This window comes from Lactuca sativa, chromosome 5 (genome assembly GCF_002870075.4).
Source record: "Lactuca sativa cultivar Salinas chromosome 5, Lsat_Salinas_v11, whole genome shotgun sequence".
NCBI lineage: Eukaryota > Viridiplantae > Streptophyta > Magnoliopsida > Asterales > Asteraceae > Lactuca > Lactuca sativa.
This window is the reverse complement of record NC_056627.2, coordinates 223830947-223849470: the sequence shown is the minus strand read 5'-3', so window position 1 is coordinate 223849470 and position 18524 is coordinate 223830947. Positions and strand designations below refer to the sequence as shown.

Below are 18524 nucleotides of genomic sequence, written 5' to 3'. Positions count from 1 at the left end.
TAAGGAAACTAGGCGAATGCACGTGCGTTGTGTAGAATACAACAATATATTTGAAAATTTTACAAATATATGTTTTTTAAATATATCAGTGACATTATTATTAGCTATTATATAATAAATCTTATAATAAGTTGGTATAAACATTATTTGTTTTGAATTATATGATAATGTAGATATCTTTTAAAATTGTATAATTCTAAGTGTCTTAATGACGTCTACCTACAGGTTAATTATAAATAAAATTATATATATATATATATATATATATATATATATATATGGTTTAATGATATTTATAGTTGTTCTTATGATTAATTAAATTTAAAATGTTTACTTATTTTATCATTATAATTATTTAAAACATTAAACATTGTTTTTGTTTTTAAAGACAACAATATAATTTTGTACATAATTCTACTTTTAACTATTGTAGTTATAAGTTATTTAAAATAAAATATTTCGAAAACTTTAATTATTTTAATTTGGTTTCAGAAATTTAATGTTTTTAAAATTTATTTGATGAATATTGTTAGTTTCTATGATTGTAGTTATTTAAAACAAAAAAAAATATTGTTTTTGTTTATAAAGAAAATAATATAGTTTTTTTTATATAATATTATTTTTAACTATTTTTATTGTGTTAGGGATATTATGTTGCGTCCTTGTATGTTTTTGTTGGTCCATTTATATAAACGGGCTTGGGCTTGTCCAACGGTCTTTTATTAGGGTTAGAGTATTTAAGGTGTATGCATGCATCGTGTTTCAAAAACTTTTTGGCAATTATCTTTGTAACCCTAATCACGCCTCTACAGTAGCAATTCTTAATGAGTTCTTCTGAGGTTGTGGAATATAATCATTCAACATACTTTGAATCATTGTCTTTGTTCTTACTTGCAATTTGTTTTGAATCTAATCGATCTTCTAATGATTATTGTCCTATTAGTTGGTATCAGAGCAGGAGACCGTGTAATCTATACACATCTCTTTTGTTTATAGAGTTATTAGGGTTTCCGTTGATATTGGATTTGGTTCAGCCGTCATCATTGTGTTCCTGGCGCTATACTGTGATTCTAATATTACCCTAAAATTGTTTGAGTTTACACGTCTGATTCTTAATAGGTTACAAAGGTTATATCATTTAGAAGGAAAACTCGGCGAGTCGGATGTGGATTCAGTCGGTGTTCATTTAGAAGGAAAACTCGTCGAGTCATCGCATAACTTGATGAGTAGAGACGAGTATGAGGTTTGATGGAAGGATAGGGACTCGGCGAGTTGACGAGTCAACTCGGCGAGTCAGGTCAACTGGAAGTGACTTTGACTTTGACTTTGACTTGGTCAAAGGGTAAAATTGTCATTTTGCCCTAAGGATAGATGTCAGTTTCTGACTAAGTGTTTTGTGGGAATTATAGCCGGAGGATTTCCGAAGCAGTAGCGGCAACAGTCAGAGGATTCCCGCACAGTTCAGCAGCTACAAGGTGAGTTACCTTCTAGTAGGGGTGGGTCTAAGACCACAATGCCGACCCACCGTTGAGGAGTATTTAGAAAATAATTGTCTTTGTGATAATTTATCTTGGTTTGGTATGCGTTTGGTTACGAGTTATATATGTATGATATGTTACATGATAGGGATAGTTTCCCTGATAGTGGTCCTTAGGACCAAGGGGTAGGTCAGTACCCGGATATGTCTGAATGTGTGCTTATATTTTGCTATTGTATGCTAGTGGTAGGGGTGGAATAGTCCCCAGTTACCGGTTGAAAGATACCGATGACGATTATCGGTTGAAAGATACCGATGGTATTGTATGGTATGTGGTATGATGGGGGAACTCACTAAGCTTCGTGCTTACGGTTTCAGTTTTTGGTTTCAGGTACCTCTTCATCTAAGGGGAAGGAGCCGGCGGCATAGTATGGCATCACACACATACACATGATTTTCCGTACGGTGTTTTCTGGGAATGTACTCTAATAAGACATTTGTTCATGGTTGTGGATTTCAAATATGATACTTGGTTTTGAGATGAAGTGTTTATACAATTTTGGGGCGTTACACATACTGTATAACATATCTGAGTACTGGACTACCCCTCCGGTCTCTTTCAACCGCTAACTGTCTATCATATCAAGGTGCTGGCCTACCCCTTCGGTCTTGTCGACTGGTACCTAGCCTAGCATATCATGGTGCTGGCCTTCCCTTTTGGTCCTTTCAAATGGTACCTTTCCTGACATATCAGGGTGTTGGCCTACCCCTTCGGTCCTTTCGACCGGTACCGGGGACTATTTCACCCCTACTTCTACCACATAGCATCCTAATGCATAAACATATAAGTCATATCCTGCCTAACCTATTTGGGTGCTGACATACCCCTTCGCTCCTATCGACCGGTACTAGGGTCTATCCTACCCCTCCTACCACTATCACATAACATCATAACATACTAGCACATAAAGCATAACATATAGTGATATATCATATAATTATCACAAAGACAATAATCTCTACTATAACTCTTACTACTGGGGCGACATTGGTGTCTTCGACCCACTTTTGCTGGAAGGTAACTGACCTCAATGTCATGAAGTAGCTGAACTGTCCTCGACTCTGGGATCAACTCCTCTAAAAATCTTACACATAACAATCTCCTTTAATTACTCTTTCATACTCATAACCCCTTTAAGGGTCAACTCTGGTCAATTGTCAAAGTCAAAGTCTAAGGTACAATCTCGATCCTACTCGTCGAGTTCTTTCATAAACTTGTCAAATTCCATGATCCATGATACCCTGGAATCTCGATCCTACTCGTCGAGTTCCCCTTCATAACATAAATGGGACCTTTCACTCACAACTCGTGGAGTCCCTCCTTGAACTCGTCGAGTTCCTCAATCTTCATAACCCAAAACCATGGCCAACTTGCTGAGTCATCTCCTATACTCAACGAGTTTTCTTAGTAACAGAAAAGGTTGGGGGACCACGACCCAACTAGCCAAGTTGTATGAACAACTCGTCGGGTCCCTCATAGTCTAAATCCATTCAGTCATTTCCAGTCGGGTTCAATGCTTCTAATCCATAGATCTAGTCCCTTAGGTCTACGTTACCACGTAAAGTTACTAACTTTACGTTCATGCATGGTGTCATGAAGCTAATAACACCACAACTCAACTCCTAAAGAGATATAAGGCATGAAGAAGGTCAAAGACTTAATAAAGTTGGCAACTTTGAGTCTCATAAGGCCATGGATATATAGATTTGAAGTCACAACCCCAAAACATGCTTGCATCCTTGAATGGTTCCAAAATAGGCTCCTTAAGGCCCTAAACTACTCCATGAAGAGATCTAGTAAATGAAAAATCAAGGTATAGACTTTATACCTCAATAAGGGTGCTTTGACAAGGAACTCTTTGGATCCAAAGCTTCTTCCTTCAACCAAGCACTTCTAACTTCCACTCCTTCGAGGAAATACCAAATAATCACTCTCTTTTCACTCACACACACACACTCATAAGGCTCAAGATCACGAATTAAGGTTTTCCTGGACAGAGGGAGGCGATGAGGGAGGCCACAATAAAGTGTTAAAGTGCTTAAATAGGGTGCAGACCCTAAAAATTAGGGTTTCACTCTGGCAACCCTACTTGCAGGGGTGGACCTAGGGGTGGTTCATGGTGGCACCGACAACCCCTATCTTTTCCGGCCGCAGTGGAAATTTTTTTGAAAATTTTCGAAATTTTTATTTTTTCTACTACCGTGCAACCCCTAACTCTCCCGTGCAACCCCTACTGTAAAATCCTGCGTCCGCCCTACTTGTCGAGTTGAAGCTTCTCAACTCGTCGAGTAGACTTCATGTCTTATGTCTATCATCCGTTCGTACTCGACGAGTTTGGGGCCTCCAACTCGTCGAGTCCCTTTGCAAAAATGAATGATTTAATTTAAAATACGTACCAGGATCCGGACGTTACATCAATAAGTTGAAGTATACACCCCTACATGTTGGTATTTTCAATCTGTTAAAGAAAAGGTTGAAATAGATGAAGTTTAGCTTAAGGGGAAGTGTTGAAGTTAAGCTGAATTCTCTTAATTCCAACATTTTCTTTAACATATTAAATGTTGGGTGGTAGAAAAGGAATGGGAGGCGAAGAACAGCAGGCATATGTGATCGGATGTTGAAAGCTTAAATTCAAAGAGAGATGAGATTACAGGTGGATAATAAGAATCGAGAATTATAGTGGTGAAAAAAACTAGGGTTGGTATTGAGAAGAATACGACTAGACATGAACCGCACAATACTTAAATTGATTTTTTAATTTAAAGTAAAACTAAAGAAAAGCCACATATACTTAGATTGATTTTAAATTTAAAGTAGAACAAAAGAAAAAGCCACCTACACAGTATAACCGTTTGTAGTGGGTCAAAGTGACTAAATAAACAAGTTAATATGAATTTTATGTGTTTAGAATGCAAAAAAAAAAAAAAGACGAGAGACCTTTTAAAACAAAATTGATAAATTTGTTTGGCTACAACGACAACAACCCTATTTTGTATTTAGGTATTGTCATCCTAGTTGCAAATCATAAGGCTGGAGGGAGTGGTGTCACACTCCCTCATGAAACCACAATACCACGTAGGGGCCACCTCACCATTTACCACAAAATTGTGGTTTCATACCACACCCAATGAGTGGTGTCACATTCAATATATGTAATTTTTTTGAATAATTAAAATTTTTAGTTTTAATAAAAAACAAAATATTTCATTAATAAAAAACCCATTACATTGCATCAATTAAAAAAATAACATCACGTTTAAAAAAAAACCCTACAAACTTAGAAAAAAAAAACAAAAAAAAGACTACATGAAATCGTCCTCCGAGAACTCGTTTTCCGGGTCACTATGGGGATCCAAATTGATGTTAATGTGTTGAATCCCGTAAATGTGTTCCCCAAAGCCCATACACAGATTATGAAATGTTTCATTGGAACAAACCTCTCCTCTCTTTTCAATGTACTACTCACCACCAATTTCTATTGCTTGTGTCTCGATAATGGTTTCCTGCTCATCGTAATCACATATTGCTCTTCCTTCATCTTCGATAATCTTGTTATGCAGTATTATACATGCATATATGACTTCATTTTTTTCCTGACTGAAAAAAAATTATTGTTTTTTTCAATATGAACCAACGTTTATTGAGAGTTCCAAAAGCCCGCTCGACATCCTTCCTAGCTATTTCTTGAGATTTCTTCATTTTTTCCGGCGAGTATCATGCGGACATGTAAACGGTTAAAAAAAAAAACAACATACTCAGGATAGATCTCATTAACTAGATAATAACCATATTTATATGGTGTTCCACGCAATTGGAAATAAGAATCTGGTGCAAATCCGTCGTATATGTTGTTAAATATAGGTGAACGATTAAGACGTTAATGTCGTTAAGGGATCCTGGAGAATCTACAAAAGCATATCAAATCCAAAGATCCTGTGATGCCACCGCATCAAATATGATGGTTGGATGTCCATGATCACCTCGGGTAAATTGACCATGATGTGAGGTAGGGCAAATTTCCCATGCCTAATGTAGACAATCTAAACTTCCTAACATCCAGGAAAGTCATGTACGTTAGCATGATAAAATTGCAATTTCATGATGTCATTGTGTGTAGGCCTACGTAAATATTTTGACATATAAAGTTGAATAACAGTTTTACAAAAATAATGGAGACTATCTCGTACAGTCCTAACGAACATCCTAAAACTCCTATCCAACGCATTAGGAGGGATGCCATATGCTAATTGATAAAGTGCAGTTACTCATTTTTGTAAAGTGGTGAAACCAGGTATACCTCTACTAGCATCGAGCCGTTTTTGGAAAAAATCACACCCCTTGTTAGATCTTCGACTATATGTTCGTACAAATGTTTGAACATTTTGAAACGCATTCGGAAGTAGTACCCTTGAAAAGTGGCATTTTCTTGAAAGTAGTATTACATCAAGCGTTGGTGTGCTATTTCACGATTTCTATAAACATATATTTGGGTTCTCCGTTCAGCACTTCCGGCTGCGCTACTACATGCCGCTTCATACGTTTGCTCCGCCAATTTAGCAGCAGCGACAAAAATATCAAACATAATATCAAAGTTTTCAGAAGAACCGGATGATAACATTTTTTTTTGTTGAGAGAAATGTAGTAGAAAGATAAAAAAAATTTTTGTTAAGATTTGAAAGATTTAAATAAGAAAGTTTAAAGCTTAAAAAAAAAACATATATATATATATATATATATATATATATATATATATATATATATATATATATATATATATATATATATACACGGTCACATTAAATAAAATGGGTAAAAAAGAACGTTCTTGTAGGAAGTCGTAGTATGCCCTCAACCGCACCCAAACCGCAGTGAAAGGACAATGTTCCGGGTTAAGTGGTACCGATGGTGCGGTCTCTACCGCAATCACTTCCACTAGTCTAGGTGAAAACCAAGATTAATTGCCAACTTTGATGTTTTGAAGCTTAAACATAGAATTTGGGAATGGTTCCTAACGACAACGACTCCGTATAATAAATAAATACGTGATAAAAAGGAACCACAAAAAATTTACTTGGGTGAAAAAAAAACCCAATAACAAAGGTGCTATTTTATATTTAAAACAAAAAAAGAATACGATTAAATAAATTTAAAAAATCACGTTAGCATTTTTTACAACCAAATTGAAAATATCAAGGATGTCTTCTACGAAATTCAACATAAGTTTATAATCTAATATTTTTTTTTTAAAAACACATACCGGTTACATAAAAAAAGCACACGGATCGCAATCCGTGTCGCCTTAAAACCCATAATCTAGGCCGTCCATTTATCACTTCAACAATCCAACGGACAGATCTCGTTCGCGCCGATGTTCTCTCCGAAAAGTTTCAAATCTCCACAAACCCCATCAGCGGCAAACCATTATAAAAAACAGATATCTTCCTCCCCAAATCCTCACAGCAATCAGTCTTGCATACACAGAACAAAAGCTTCTTAATCCCCGTGTATCTCTACAAAAAATGGCAAGAACCAAGCAAACTGCTCGCAAATCAACTGGAGGAAAAGCTCCGAGAAAGCAATTGGCGACAAAAGCTGCAAGGAAATCAGCACCGGCCACCGGAGGAGTGAAGAAGCCCCACAGATTCAGGCCAGGAACTGTCGCTCTAAGGGAAATCCGTAAGTACCAGAAGAGTACCGAGCTTCTGATCCGCAAACTTCCGTTTCAGAGACTTGTGAGAGAAATTGCTCAAGATTTCAAGACGGATTTGAGGTTCCAGAGCAGCGCAGTGGCTGCACTTCAGGAGGCTTCGGAGGCTTATTTGGTAGGTTTGTTTGAGGATACTAATTTGTGTGCCATTCATGCCAAGAGGGTTACAATTATGCCTAAGGATATGCAGTTGGCTAGGAGGATTAGAGGCGAGAGGGCTTAGATATGATTTTGTAAATGTCTTGTTTGCAAAACTGTTAGGGAGTAATCTCATGTTATCGTGTTGTGTTTGTACTTGTTCTAATTGAAATTATCTGGGAATCGTTTCAAAGTTTATATGCTGTTGGATACAGGGTTGAACTACCTGTACATTGATAAATTTGCTATTTGAAAAATCTAACGAATTAGAAATCTGCAAATTGTGGTCTTGATTTTGAGGAATTTAAACCTAAAGATCCATTTGCAATGGATGCTTAGTTGCCATTAATGTTTTTAAACATACTGTGAAATAATGAACTTAATTGTGTGCTCAGCAAGTAATTGTTTTGTTTGCTGTGGATTTTAGGATGGTGTTCTTATGACTTGGGTAATTGTTGTGGATTTGAGGATGGTGTTCCTATGCTCACAACATTTTTGGCTATGTATATGTTTTGATTGAATCAGTTAAGCTTATGAAATGCGTTGAAGGGAATTATGATTGTGGTGTTAAGAAACTATAAACTCATAGTTTATACATCAAACAAATTACAAAAGAAACTTTACTCCAGATTCACTTTGCACTGTTAACAGAAGGTGATTTACACAGAGATTAACTCAACTGAAAGCCTAATCTAAAAAGAACAAAATATATTGAAAGAGATTTGAGAGAGTTCTACACTAAGTGTGTGACTAATAATTCGTGTGCTATGAGATCCGAACACCAGTTGACACAATAAATAGCCGGGACAAAAATGACCCATGGATTGAATAATATCCGGGTTTCAGAATATCAAATCTAAGGTTTTGAAAACCGAACCGGTAAAAAAACGGGAAAAACCGGATATATATATATATATATATATATATATATATATATATATATATATATATATATATATATATATATATATATATATATATATATATATATATATTAAAAAGAACTATTATTAACTATTATCCTAAACAATTAAGATGACGATTTGAATATTGTTGATAATTATATTTCAAATATATATTCTTGCGTATTTTTTAACATGTAGCTTCTTGGTTGAATGGTTAAGTTAAGGATATTTGAAAGAAATAGAGGTCCTTGTTTCGAAACTTGTCTACACATATTATTTTAATTTGCCAACAATTTCTTCTATCCCACATCGGTCACTTGGTAAAACCTACAGCCATTTAATCTTCTATAAATAGATTGCCAATTTCCTTTTATCTCTAAACTAGGAGTTGTCCCACATTGGTAGGGAAAAGAAACACCCGCTTCTTTTCCGTTGGTTTGATCCTCCATATAATGATAGTTATTGGACAAGCGACAAAAAGTTAAAAAAAAACCAGTTACTTAGCAGGTTGGACCGGTCCCGTTTAACCCGGTTTTCAACGAACCGTCCGGTTTAATACCGGTTCAGAAACAAACGGTTTTCGGGCCATAAAAAATCGGTGACCTTACCGGTTTCCGGTTAAACCGGCCGGTACGGTCCGGTTTTCAAACCATGATCAAATCTGCAAAGAAAAGAATGTATACTACCCAACACAATACAAGAAATAACATATCCTACCCTTATATATGAAATCTTTATGTATGACTAAGAATATTAAGATTGGAAATGTTAAGTTTGTTTATAAAAGGGAAATTGACACTGTAGCAGAACGAAGTTTTGGCTTTGTCTCGGATGGGTCACTTTCATATTACTTGTCATTAACGCCATTTAGATCGATTTTAGACGGTTGTCCGGTTATGAAGCTTACTTGGCAATCTGATGTGTGTGAGATTAGCTAAACCGTTATTGTAGCTACTCAGCCACGTCACAACTCGGTCATCACCTACCTAATAAATGATACCCTCATATAGCACACTCTCGTTACATTGTTTCGTTCATCCGAACATTCAAACAAAGTTGTTCAACTTAGAAATCTCCCAATGGCTTGCTCATCCTCCGTTGAGGCTACGAGGTTCCAATGTCGGTTACGTGAATCACCCTACCGAATGTGACTGTGAGAAAACCTCATTGCAACAGACATCGTGACACATTGGAAATCCTGGGAGGAGGTTCTTTAACTGTCGTAATAGCTTGGTGAGCTTCTGATTGACCCACATTACTTTTGTGTTGATAATCTTTTACTTAATCTAAGCTTTATTCAAGAAATTAGGGTTCCAAAAACCATAATTAATCTGACATGAACAATACGGTGAATATTACTTGATTAGTAATTATGACATTCTGTGTTTGCTAACTTGATTAATAGACCAAGATTTACTGATTAATAACTACGTCCTATGCTTGTTTAAACGATTAACCGACCAAGCTTACGAAATCCAACTTCTGTGAGTGGATAGATGATGTGTTGGAAGATGGTTACTACAAAACATTGATTTACTCCATGAAGCAACATTTGGAAAGTAGAGAGGATCAATATGAATTGCATGAGTGTAAGATTAAAGTGGTAGAGTTGGAGTTTCTCCTATCAAAGGAGAATGATGAGGTTGAGGGGCTGCAAAAGCTCCTGGGTCAGTCAAACAAAGTAGCTGCTAGGTTGAAGCTTGTGATTGTAGTTCTTGTGGTGGTTGTGCTTTACCTTTGGATGTTATGGAAGTGAAGTTAGTTGGGGATGAGGGTTTTTGTATATGTCTTAGGGTTAGGTTGATGATAAAAATTCCAACTTACTTTTAGGGGCTTTGGTATATGAGTGGTTGATGATAACAATTCCAACCAACTTTTGGGATCATTTTAGTAATGTATGTAGTTCATGAATACTGCCAAGACTGAATGATAAGGCCTTTTGTACTAGAAATGCATGGTTTTGTAAAGTCTATTGACATTATTATATTGAAAAGTGTCCTTATATTATTGTCAATTGGAAAGTGTTTGTGTGTGTATTAGATTCCTGGACCTTGCAAAAGTACACTGTCTGTGTTGTTTACAAGGAACTGAGTACATTGCATGTGCAGGAATGGAGCACATTACTTTAATAATAACATGGGACCATAAATGTTGGATTGTATAGGAGTGGATCGGTTTATGTCCACTTTGTTTCCCTTTTTATGTGCAGGAATTGGCAATAATAAAAAATGAGGAGCATATTGTTTTGGTTTGTATATATCATGCACATTTTATGATAATGTACCATATTACCCATTTGTGTGCATGCATGCAATAATAAGGCAACCAACCTAGTATCATGTAATAATAAGGCAACATACTTTCATAAATTTCAAATTCAATATAACCTTACATAAATAAAACTTCCAAGTATCAAGGGATCCAATTCTTACAACAACATAACCATATTAAAACAAGATTACCAACACTATCCTAGTCTATAAGAAGAGCTTTTTCACTTGAATTCCCTGGATCATGCTCATCACCCACTCTCTTACCTAACTTCAACTTCATGATTCTCTAAGACTTTCTTCTTTTGATCCTCCTCCATAAGTCATATATGTGTGGTACTTATGGGACCTCTTGAACTTGAACATTAGCAACATTGACCTCTTAAACTTGAACATTATCATCTTCAGCTTCCACATCATTAAACAAATATTCAAATGTCAATACCATCATCATCTAATCCCTGTTCAACTTGCACCTCAACTTGGATACCTTCCCGAACTTGTGTTTGAGTAACTTGTACCTAAATTGGAGTTAATTGAATTTCTTCTTGTTCTTGACCTTCATTTGCAGTTACCTAGATAACATGGTGAAAGATTGTTATATAAGTCATGAAAACCTAAATTTTATGTACAATACAAATAAAATGTAAGTAGTGTAATACATGAACATTTTTTTGCTCCATGTCATCTTTACATTAAGTTTTTGGGGTCTTCCCACAGAACAAGTTGCTTTATTGTGACCTAGTTGCTTGCAAATGCTGTACTTCACCCCCTTTCCAATTTTGGGAACCTTCTTGGTGCAATTAGTAACTGTTGAATCCTTGTTCTTTTTTGTTTGTGTTCTGCCATTATTTTTTGTGACATCCCTCTTCCTTTTAACAGTTGGTCTTCCAAGCATCCTTCTACTCATAGGGGGTAATGGTGGTGTGTATTCAGTTTCTGGCCACATGTTAGACCCATTCATCCCTGCAATTCTATACTTATATGATTTCATGTAGGTAGTGCTATTGAACATTTTGTCCACATAATCATCCACATTCCCATTGAGATACACCACACTAGAAACCGAATGGACATAACAATATCCATTGAGTTGCCATAACCTACATGATCAAGTTCTCATCTCCAGATCAACCTCATATGCATCTCCAATTCCTCTCACCTCAAACTGATTCAACCCACTTGGTAGTACAATGTAATTTCTCTGATAGAACTTTAGTTTATTGAGTAGCTCTCTTATTTTCGGGAATACTTGATTTCCCATGCTTGTCCCTTCAACTTTAAGTTGTACAATCTTTCCATCATATACAATCTTAATTCCTCTAAAATTATGATAAAAGGCTTTTTTATAGCATCCACTATGTGGGCATTGAAGCTTTCACACATACCATTCTCTACAACATCACAACATCTTCCAATTTGGTAAAATGCCAATGACCAAGTCTTCGGTTCTTTGTCCATCAGGTACTTATGAGCATATGGATTTATCATCTCAAGCTCTCTCATTGCAGTTTTGAATGATTGTTCAGTTGTTGATCGTGCAACTCTCTAAAATAAGGTACTATAGTGGGCACTACTATACCTTTTATGCAAATTTTGATTTATGTGTCTACTATATTGTCTGTGCTTTGCATAGGATAACATCTATTTCACAGCTTCTATTAAACCCTATAACAAAAAACCTTAATAAGATTAGATACCAACAAACAAAGCATAGATAATCAATACATACTATCATAAAAATTTAGTAGATACCTTGTGCCCATCTGATATTAAGTTGTACCCATTCCCTAAATGCAATTGAAAATCATCAATCAGATTATCCAAAAACCGCTTCCAATTCTCTTTGTTCTCAACACATACTACTGCTCATGCAATTGGATAAATCTAATTGTTTGCATCTCTACCAATAGTACATAGTAATTATCCCTTACAAATGCCTTTCATAAAACATCCATCAAGTCCTATTATCATCCTACATCCCTATATCCATCATTTTTTCACTACATCAAAGCAAACATAAAATTTACTAAAGTACTTCTTCCTATTTGGCATGTTGCTGACATCAACTTTGACAGTTGAACCTGGATTTGATCTCCTAATCTCTTCTCCATATGGCCATAACTTTGCATAGCGTTCCACAAGAGTTCCGCCCATTAATTTGAAAGTATATTTCTTAGCCCTCCTGCATTGACCAAGATTGACATGAATACCAAACTTGCTAATAACTTCTAATCTTAATTTTATGACACTCATCTTTTGTCTGTGTAAGATTTGTTTGGTATAATGAATTCCTATCCATGAATATGAAACCAATGAACCTAACATGAATTTCCTAGCGTAGTTATGTTCTAAGTTCAAATAATTAATTTGGAAGTTGTCTTCATCACTCATCCAAGATTCCCATAACATGAAGGTACACTTACCCTTGCAACAATGTGCATGATGGGTTTTATGCTAAACATCATTCCTATGGTGTACATGCAAACCCTAATAGCTTTTGGATCTATTTTTGTCTAATGAACATGCAATTGAATATCCAAAGCCATAAACCCTAGATCTAACATATAAGACCTCAAATAAGGGTTTAGTAATTACCTTTGATTGTTATACTGCAATAACAATCAATTCCTTGCTTTGATTGGCTTCAGAAAGCTTAGTGCCTCAAGTGTTGCACCTCTAATGGAGTCACAAACACCACTAAGCAACTTGGATGAAGAGGAGAAGAGAGGAGGCTGCCCAAAACGTCTAGAAACCCTAGAGGAAGAGTTGTCCACGTTTTTGGGGCTTAAGGGTCCTTTATATACATGTAGGCTATTAGGGTTTTCAACTAGGAAACCCTAATTTGACTACTTAGGCCCTAAGTAGCCCATGGATCCCTTTCTTTAGAGTCATGGATGAAATCTTATGGGCTTCCCCATAAATTTCGTCCACTCCACTCTATGGAGTCCATTAGCCCACTCTTGCAATTATCTTATAATTACAATTCCAGTCCCTTAAGTTTAATTAACTTCTTTTAGCCACAAAATTAATTCTTAATTAATTCTTGACTAATATTAATTGAACAATATGATTTCTCCTTTAATATATTATTCTCATAATATATATTAATAAATCATAATTAAACCTTTCTCTCCTTAATTCATCCTACATATTGCTATTGTGAAGGCAACCCAAAAGGACCATGCTCATAATCGGGTCAAGTACATACCAAAATAGTTATGGACTTAGACACTAATCCAATAGTCTCCCACTTGGATAAGTCTAATAACTATTTTCCGTATGACTTCAGAACCTGATCAGCAATCGTAGCTTTCAAAAGCCGCTTTCAACTCTGATCTTATCAGATAGCGTGTCCTTTAGATAAGGGATTATATATTCCTCCATTCTCAGGATATCGTATAGACATAAGACATGAATTTCAATCATTCTCTCTATACTGTTTCCCGACTTCCGATTTATGACGATTGACAATAGACTACAATTGAACACATCAACTTAGTCCCGGCTTGGCCAAGCGCTTAGGTGTCATCACTAAATCATCGAGGGGCCCACATATATCGCTTTTATCTCACTTTGGGTAAAAGGAATGGATAAACTTCGACTCATATGCTTGCTTGCATTCACTGATCGAATCACACACAACAATAAGTTTTATAACACCAAGTTACTGGTGCTTTTACTTATTATCAATGTGCAACTGACCAACAAATAACAACTCACATGTCTCGGTTTCAAGAATATACAATATTATCGTCTCACTAATCACCCGTGAAGTGATCTAAGTGAGCGTGGGTTTAATCCAATACTCTAATCTTATCAAAGCACTCATGAACCCTGCAACAAACTTGTGCTATGTCTAAACTCTTCAGACAATCTACAGACTTTTCATGACAGTCTTCCTTCATACCTACTTCCAACGTATGACCGACTGTGGAGGTTCGAACAACCCAGTTATTCTGGAAGTCAAAACATGCAAACTGAAACACAACAATAATACTTAATACTATATGCCCCCAAACTTGTGGGATTAAATAAAACACTTTTGTTTAAACACCATATTGATTACTCATTATTCATCGTTTACTGTTTCAGAAAATCAACTTATTACTCAAATTACAACAATAGCTGTCCCATGCACAAAGCATGCACACTATGTATCCTATGGTCCTTACTTTGTGAAATAAATCAATTGAAAAACTTTTCCAATGATGCTCATTCCACAATTCCCAATCCTTATCATTAGTGTTAGAGCACAAGGTTCTTGCCACTACTAGAATATGCTAGATTCTAACATTTTATGCAATGATCCTTTCGTAAAGTCATAGCACAAAAGTCACCAAGACTTGGCCAATGAAATTACAAAGTACTCTATCAGAAATTGTTACAAGACAATTCCATAGACGTGAAGTGTCACATTCAAAGTACATTCCTTTGAACCTCCTTCTTGCATAAAATTTTCTAATCTAGACATTGACTCTCAATATCCAACTCCCAATATTGGAACATTTCCATATTTTCCATATGACAACTCGCTCTTAATAGAATCTTATCTATTCATAATAATGGCGATATGGTCCATCCAATACCATACTTCCAACTACTCACAAGCGACCAATCCTCAGCGAACTTTGGATCGTCCTTTGATAATTATTTTAGTTAAAACCGATTCTAGTCATTTTTCCTCTTAATGCGCTAGACATTTGGAAAATTTTAGAATGGTCAAATATTATAGCATTTGCAATCGATCCTATACCCGAAGCGTATGGGACACGATGCATAATGTCTTACATAAAGATATGATACTTTATCAATCTTCTGCCATAATATTTTATGTGTCACGTTCTCAAAATTCGAACTATGAAGAGGGATGCCGTAATCAAAATCGAAATTTGAGAACATACTATGTATCCTTTGACTAAATTTATTAAAATTTCTCAATCTAAGCTTTAGATATTGAAACAAAGTATAATATTCTCTCCCTTAATTATAGCAAAACGACTTTTCAACCCTTGCGACTTTGCAAAGTATAACTCTTGTTTTCTATAATTAATATTGCTAACTTGCAATACTTGCCATAATAATCATACAAGCACAACACTTATGCTCCCACTAACACAATGATTATTTCCTTACAAGCATAACATTTATGCTCCACTAGCTTTGACATGTATTCAGAAAACAACTAAACTTCCAGAAAACAATGCTTATTGAATTTCTTAAATTCATATTTCTAATACTTGATGCTTCGATAAGCCTTTATCTACGCTTCTAAAACTTATACACCTTTTCCTTAGATAGCTCATATGTGTATATTAACAATTCAGAACTTATGTTACTAAGTTCCAAATGTTCAAACTAATTGCCAAATCTCACAATTCGAACTATGGAAAGGGATGCCGTAACCATAATCAAATTTGAGAATACAATTTTCACAATTGCTATCTTCTTAAAATCTCTCTTAGTGAAAGCATTTCCTTACAATCATTTTCATGAAGGAGGGAATCTTATGAAACTTAGATTTTATGGTGTATGAGTTCCTATCCATGTGAATTTTCCAAAACCAAAGTTGGTGACAAATCCAAACTCACATGGACCGAACTTTCTTAATCTTGATTTCTTGCCTTATGGTAACACGAGTGCCCACCATGTCTTCCAAGTAGTTTAGCAACTTATCCTTACATATCAATGTACTTTCCATTGATCAAGGTGCTTTGTCTTTATGCATTCAAATGAGAACTCATAGAACTCACATGCATAATTAACTCAATTGGAATGGCACATAAACAAAATAATGTCAACACGATAGGTTGTAAACCTCAAGTCGTGTGCTAGTGATGATCGATAAGGTTTATTGTTCTTGAAACTTTTTCAAAACATCAAAAACTCCCACTGACTCCTTGACATATAAGGTTCTCTTATCAAGAAACATTTCTTGACAAACAAATATTCAAGAGTTAGTGTAGCTTTTATCAAGACAAAACACTTCACAAATTGGTCCTAGTTGGTCTTTGTCTTATCCAAGGCATCACAACTTACCAATTTCAAATGTGCAAGAATAAGAAAACCTTTTCCAAATTCCACATTTGATGAGTGTTATAAACCTACTTAAAACTTGTTACTCAATTCTCAATCTTGGAGTACGACTCTAAGATTCGATATTTGAACGAAGTATGATTGACTTCTTGATTTAACCAATTCCGCAATTCCCGATTCCTCTTCTTAGACATACAAATGTACTAAGACTCACTTAGAGGATCAATTGAGATATGGTTCTTAATAATTAAGACTTATCATAAAACACAATAAAAGGTACTCTCCCTTTTTCTTAGAATAGAGAAACTTTTATCTTTCTGCCTACTTGATTCTTCTTTATTCGTTCTGCTATTCATTAAAACTCTTTCAATCAACTCATAATTACACTTAATCTTATAAGTATAATCATATTTACTAAACTTTTAGTAAATCATGACGAACATCTTTGTCGCTCTTGTGGTGGACTAAATCAACGCACAACCTAGTGTACTTGATCTCCTAGTCCTTCAATTGAAACTTTGTCAAAGAATTAGTCTAAATTTCCCAAATGTGAAAGTTTTTCATTCATCATACAATACACATTGCATGATTCCAAGTTTCTGTCCAATTGAAACTTGGGCGATGAGAAACTCTCCCTATTTGGTAAACTTTTGACATTTCCACAAATAATACAATTAAGAATCAAATCCATTATTGCTAATAATAGAAACCTTCAAACATCAATTTTTCATACATGCCATTGCAAGGATAAATAAATAAGATAAAATCAAAATTCATTTTATTGTAGAAAAAAATTGTCCTTACAATGTAATTCAATTGAAAAACTATGTTATAACATATTTCTTAACAATCTATTCTAACTCTAAGTAGTAGCTCAAAAATCCAATCTTCAAACAATGCAATCGAAATCCACTTTCTTCACGATTAGATTCAGCTCACTTTTTCCCTTAAGCTTCCTCTCTTTTCTTTGATCCTACAAAACATCAAAATGTAATCTTATCACATCATGTATTAAGAATCTGGAATAGGAACTTAAAAGAGTTAGATAATGGAGTTTACCTGAAGTAGAGCCATACATCTTGACTCTCCCATCTCTTAGATCTCTCAGGTAGTTTGGACAACTTCGTCTCCAATGCCCCTTCTCTTGACAATAAAAGCAAATGGACTCATTTGGCACAGCACATTGGACAATCACAGACTTAGTTCTTTCTGGACTTCCAATGTTGCCAGTGTCCATTGAAGTTTGGGAGTTTGATTCACCAGACAAGTTTGCTTGACCAGCACGCCAAATCATTGCTGATTCAGCAACTATAAGCAAATAAGTGAGATCAATGAGCGTCACGTCGTGATCCATCATATAGTACTCTCTAACGAACTCACTATATGATTCAGGAAGTGACTAAAGAACCCAATCAACAACCATTATTTCTGAGACATCGACACCCAACATCCTTAACCTATCAATGTGTGACTTCATCTCTAAGACGTGTGTACACACAAACTTTCCATCTTAATGCTTAATCGCCAATAGGGCTTGAGTGAGCTTGAACTTTTCAAGCCTTCGAAATTGTGGGTTAGGGAGAACAATAGGAGGAGGTGGAGGAAGTGAAGCATAATTACTGGTTCCTCGATCATATCGCGGAATATCATCTTCATTTGGAAAACTTGTTCCAAGGGATTTGGGAAGACCATGATTGTCATAACTAGACATCTACAAAAACGGGAGAAAATTCAAGTTATGTTGATTAGAATTCTTGATGTAACACCCAAATGAAACATCAAGCTAGGATCCAACACAATACTCTACAACCTAGAAGAGGGATGCCGTAATCCAGTCGCAGAATATTTGAAGGTAGGTAAATGACGATTTACCAATTTCCACCATGAAAAACGAAAAGGAACTTTAAGTTTTAAATGAATCGAAACTCCT

General features: G+C 35.4%; 1 protein-coding gene across 1 annotated transcript; it reads left to right on the top strand.

Moving 5' to 3' along the window:
* The first annotated feature begins 6991 nt into the window (after positions 1–6991).
* Positions 6992–7581, top strand: LOC111902023 (histone H3.2). Its single transcript, XM_023897895.3, has one exon. It carries the CDS (start codon positions 7058–7060, stop codon positions 7466–7468), a length of 411 nt encoding a protein of 136 aa, XP_023753663.1. The 5' UTR covers positions 6992–7057; the 3' UTR covers positions 7469–7581.
* The last annotated feature ends 10943 nt before the right edge of the window (positions 7582–18524 follow it).

What these genes read in the sequence shown, in the direction of transcription:
- LOC111902023 (XM_023897895.3), top strand. Translation starts at nt 7,058, where the DNA reads ATGGCAAGAACCAAGCAAACTGCTCGCAAATCAACTGGAGGAAAAGCT.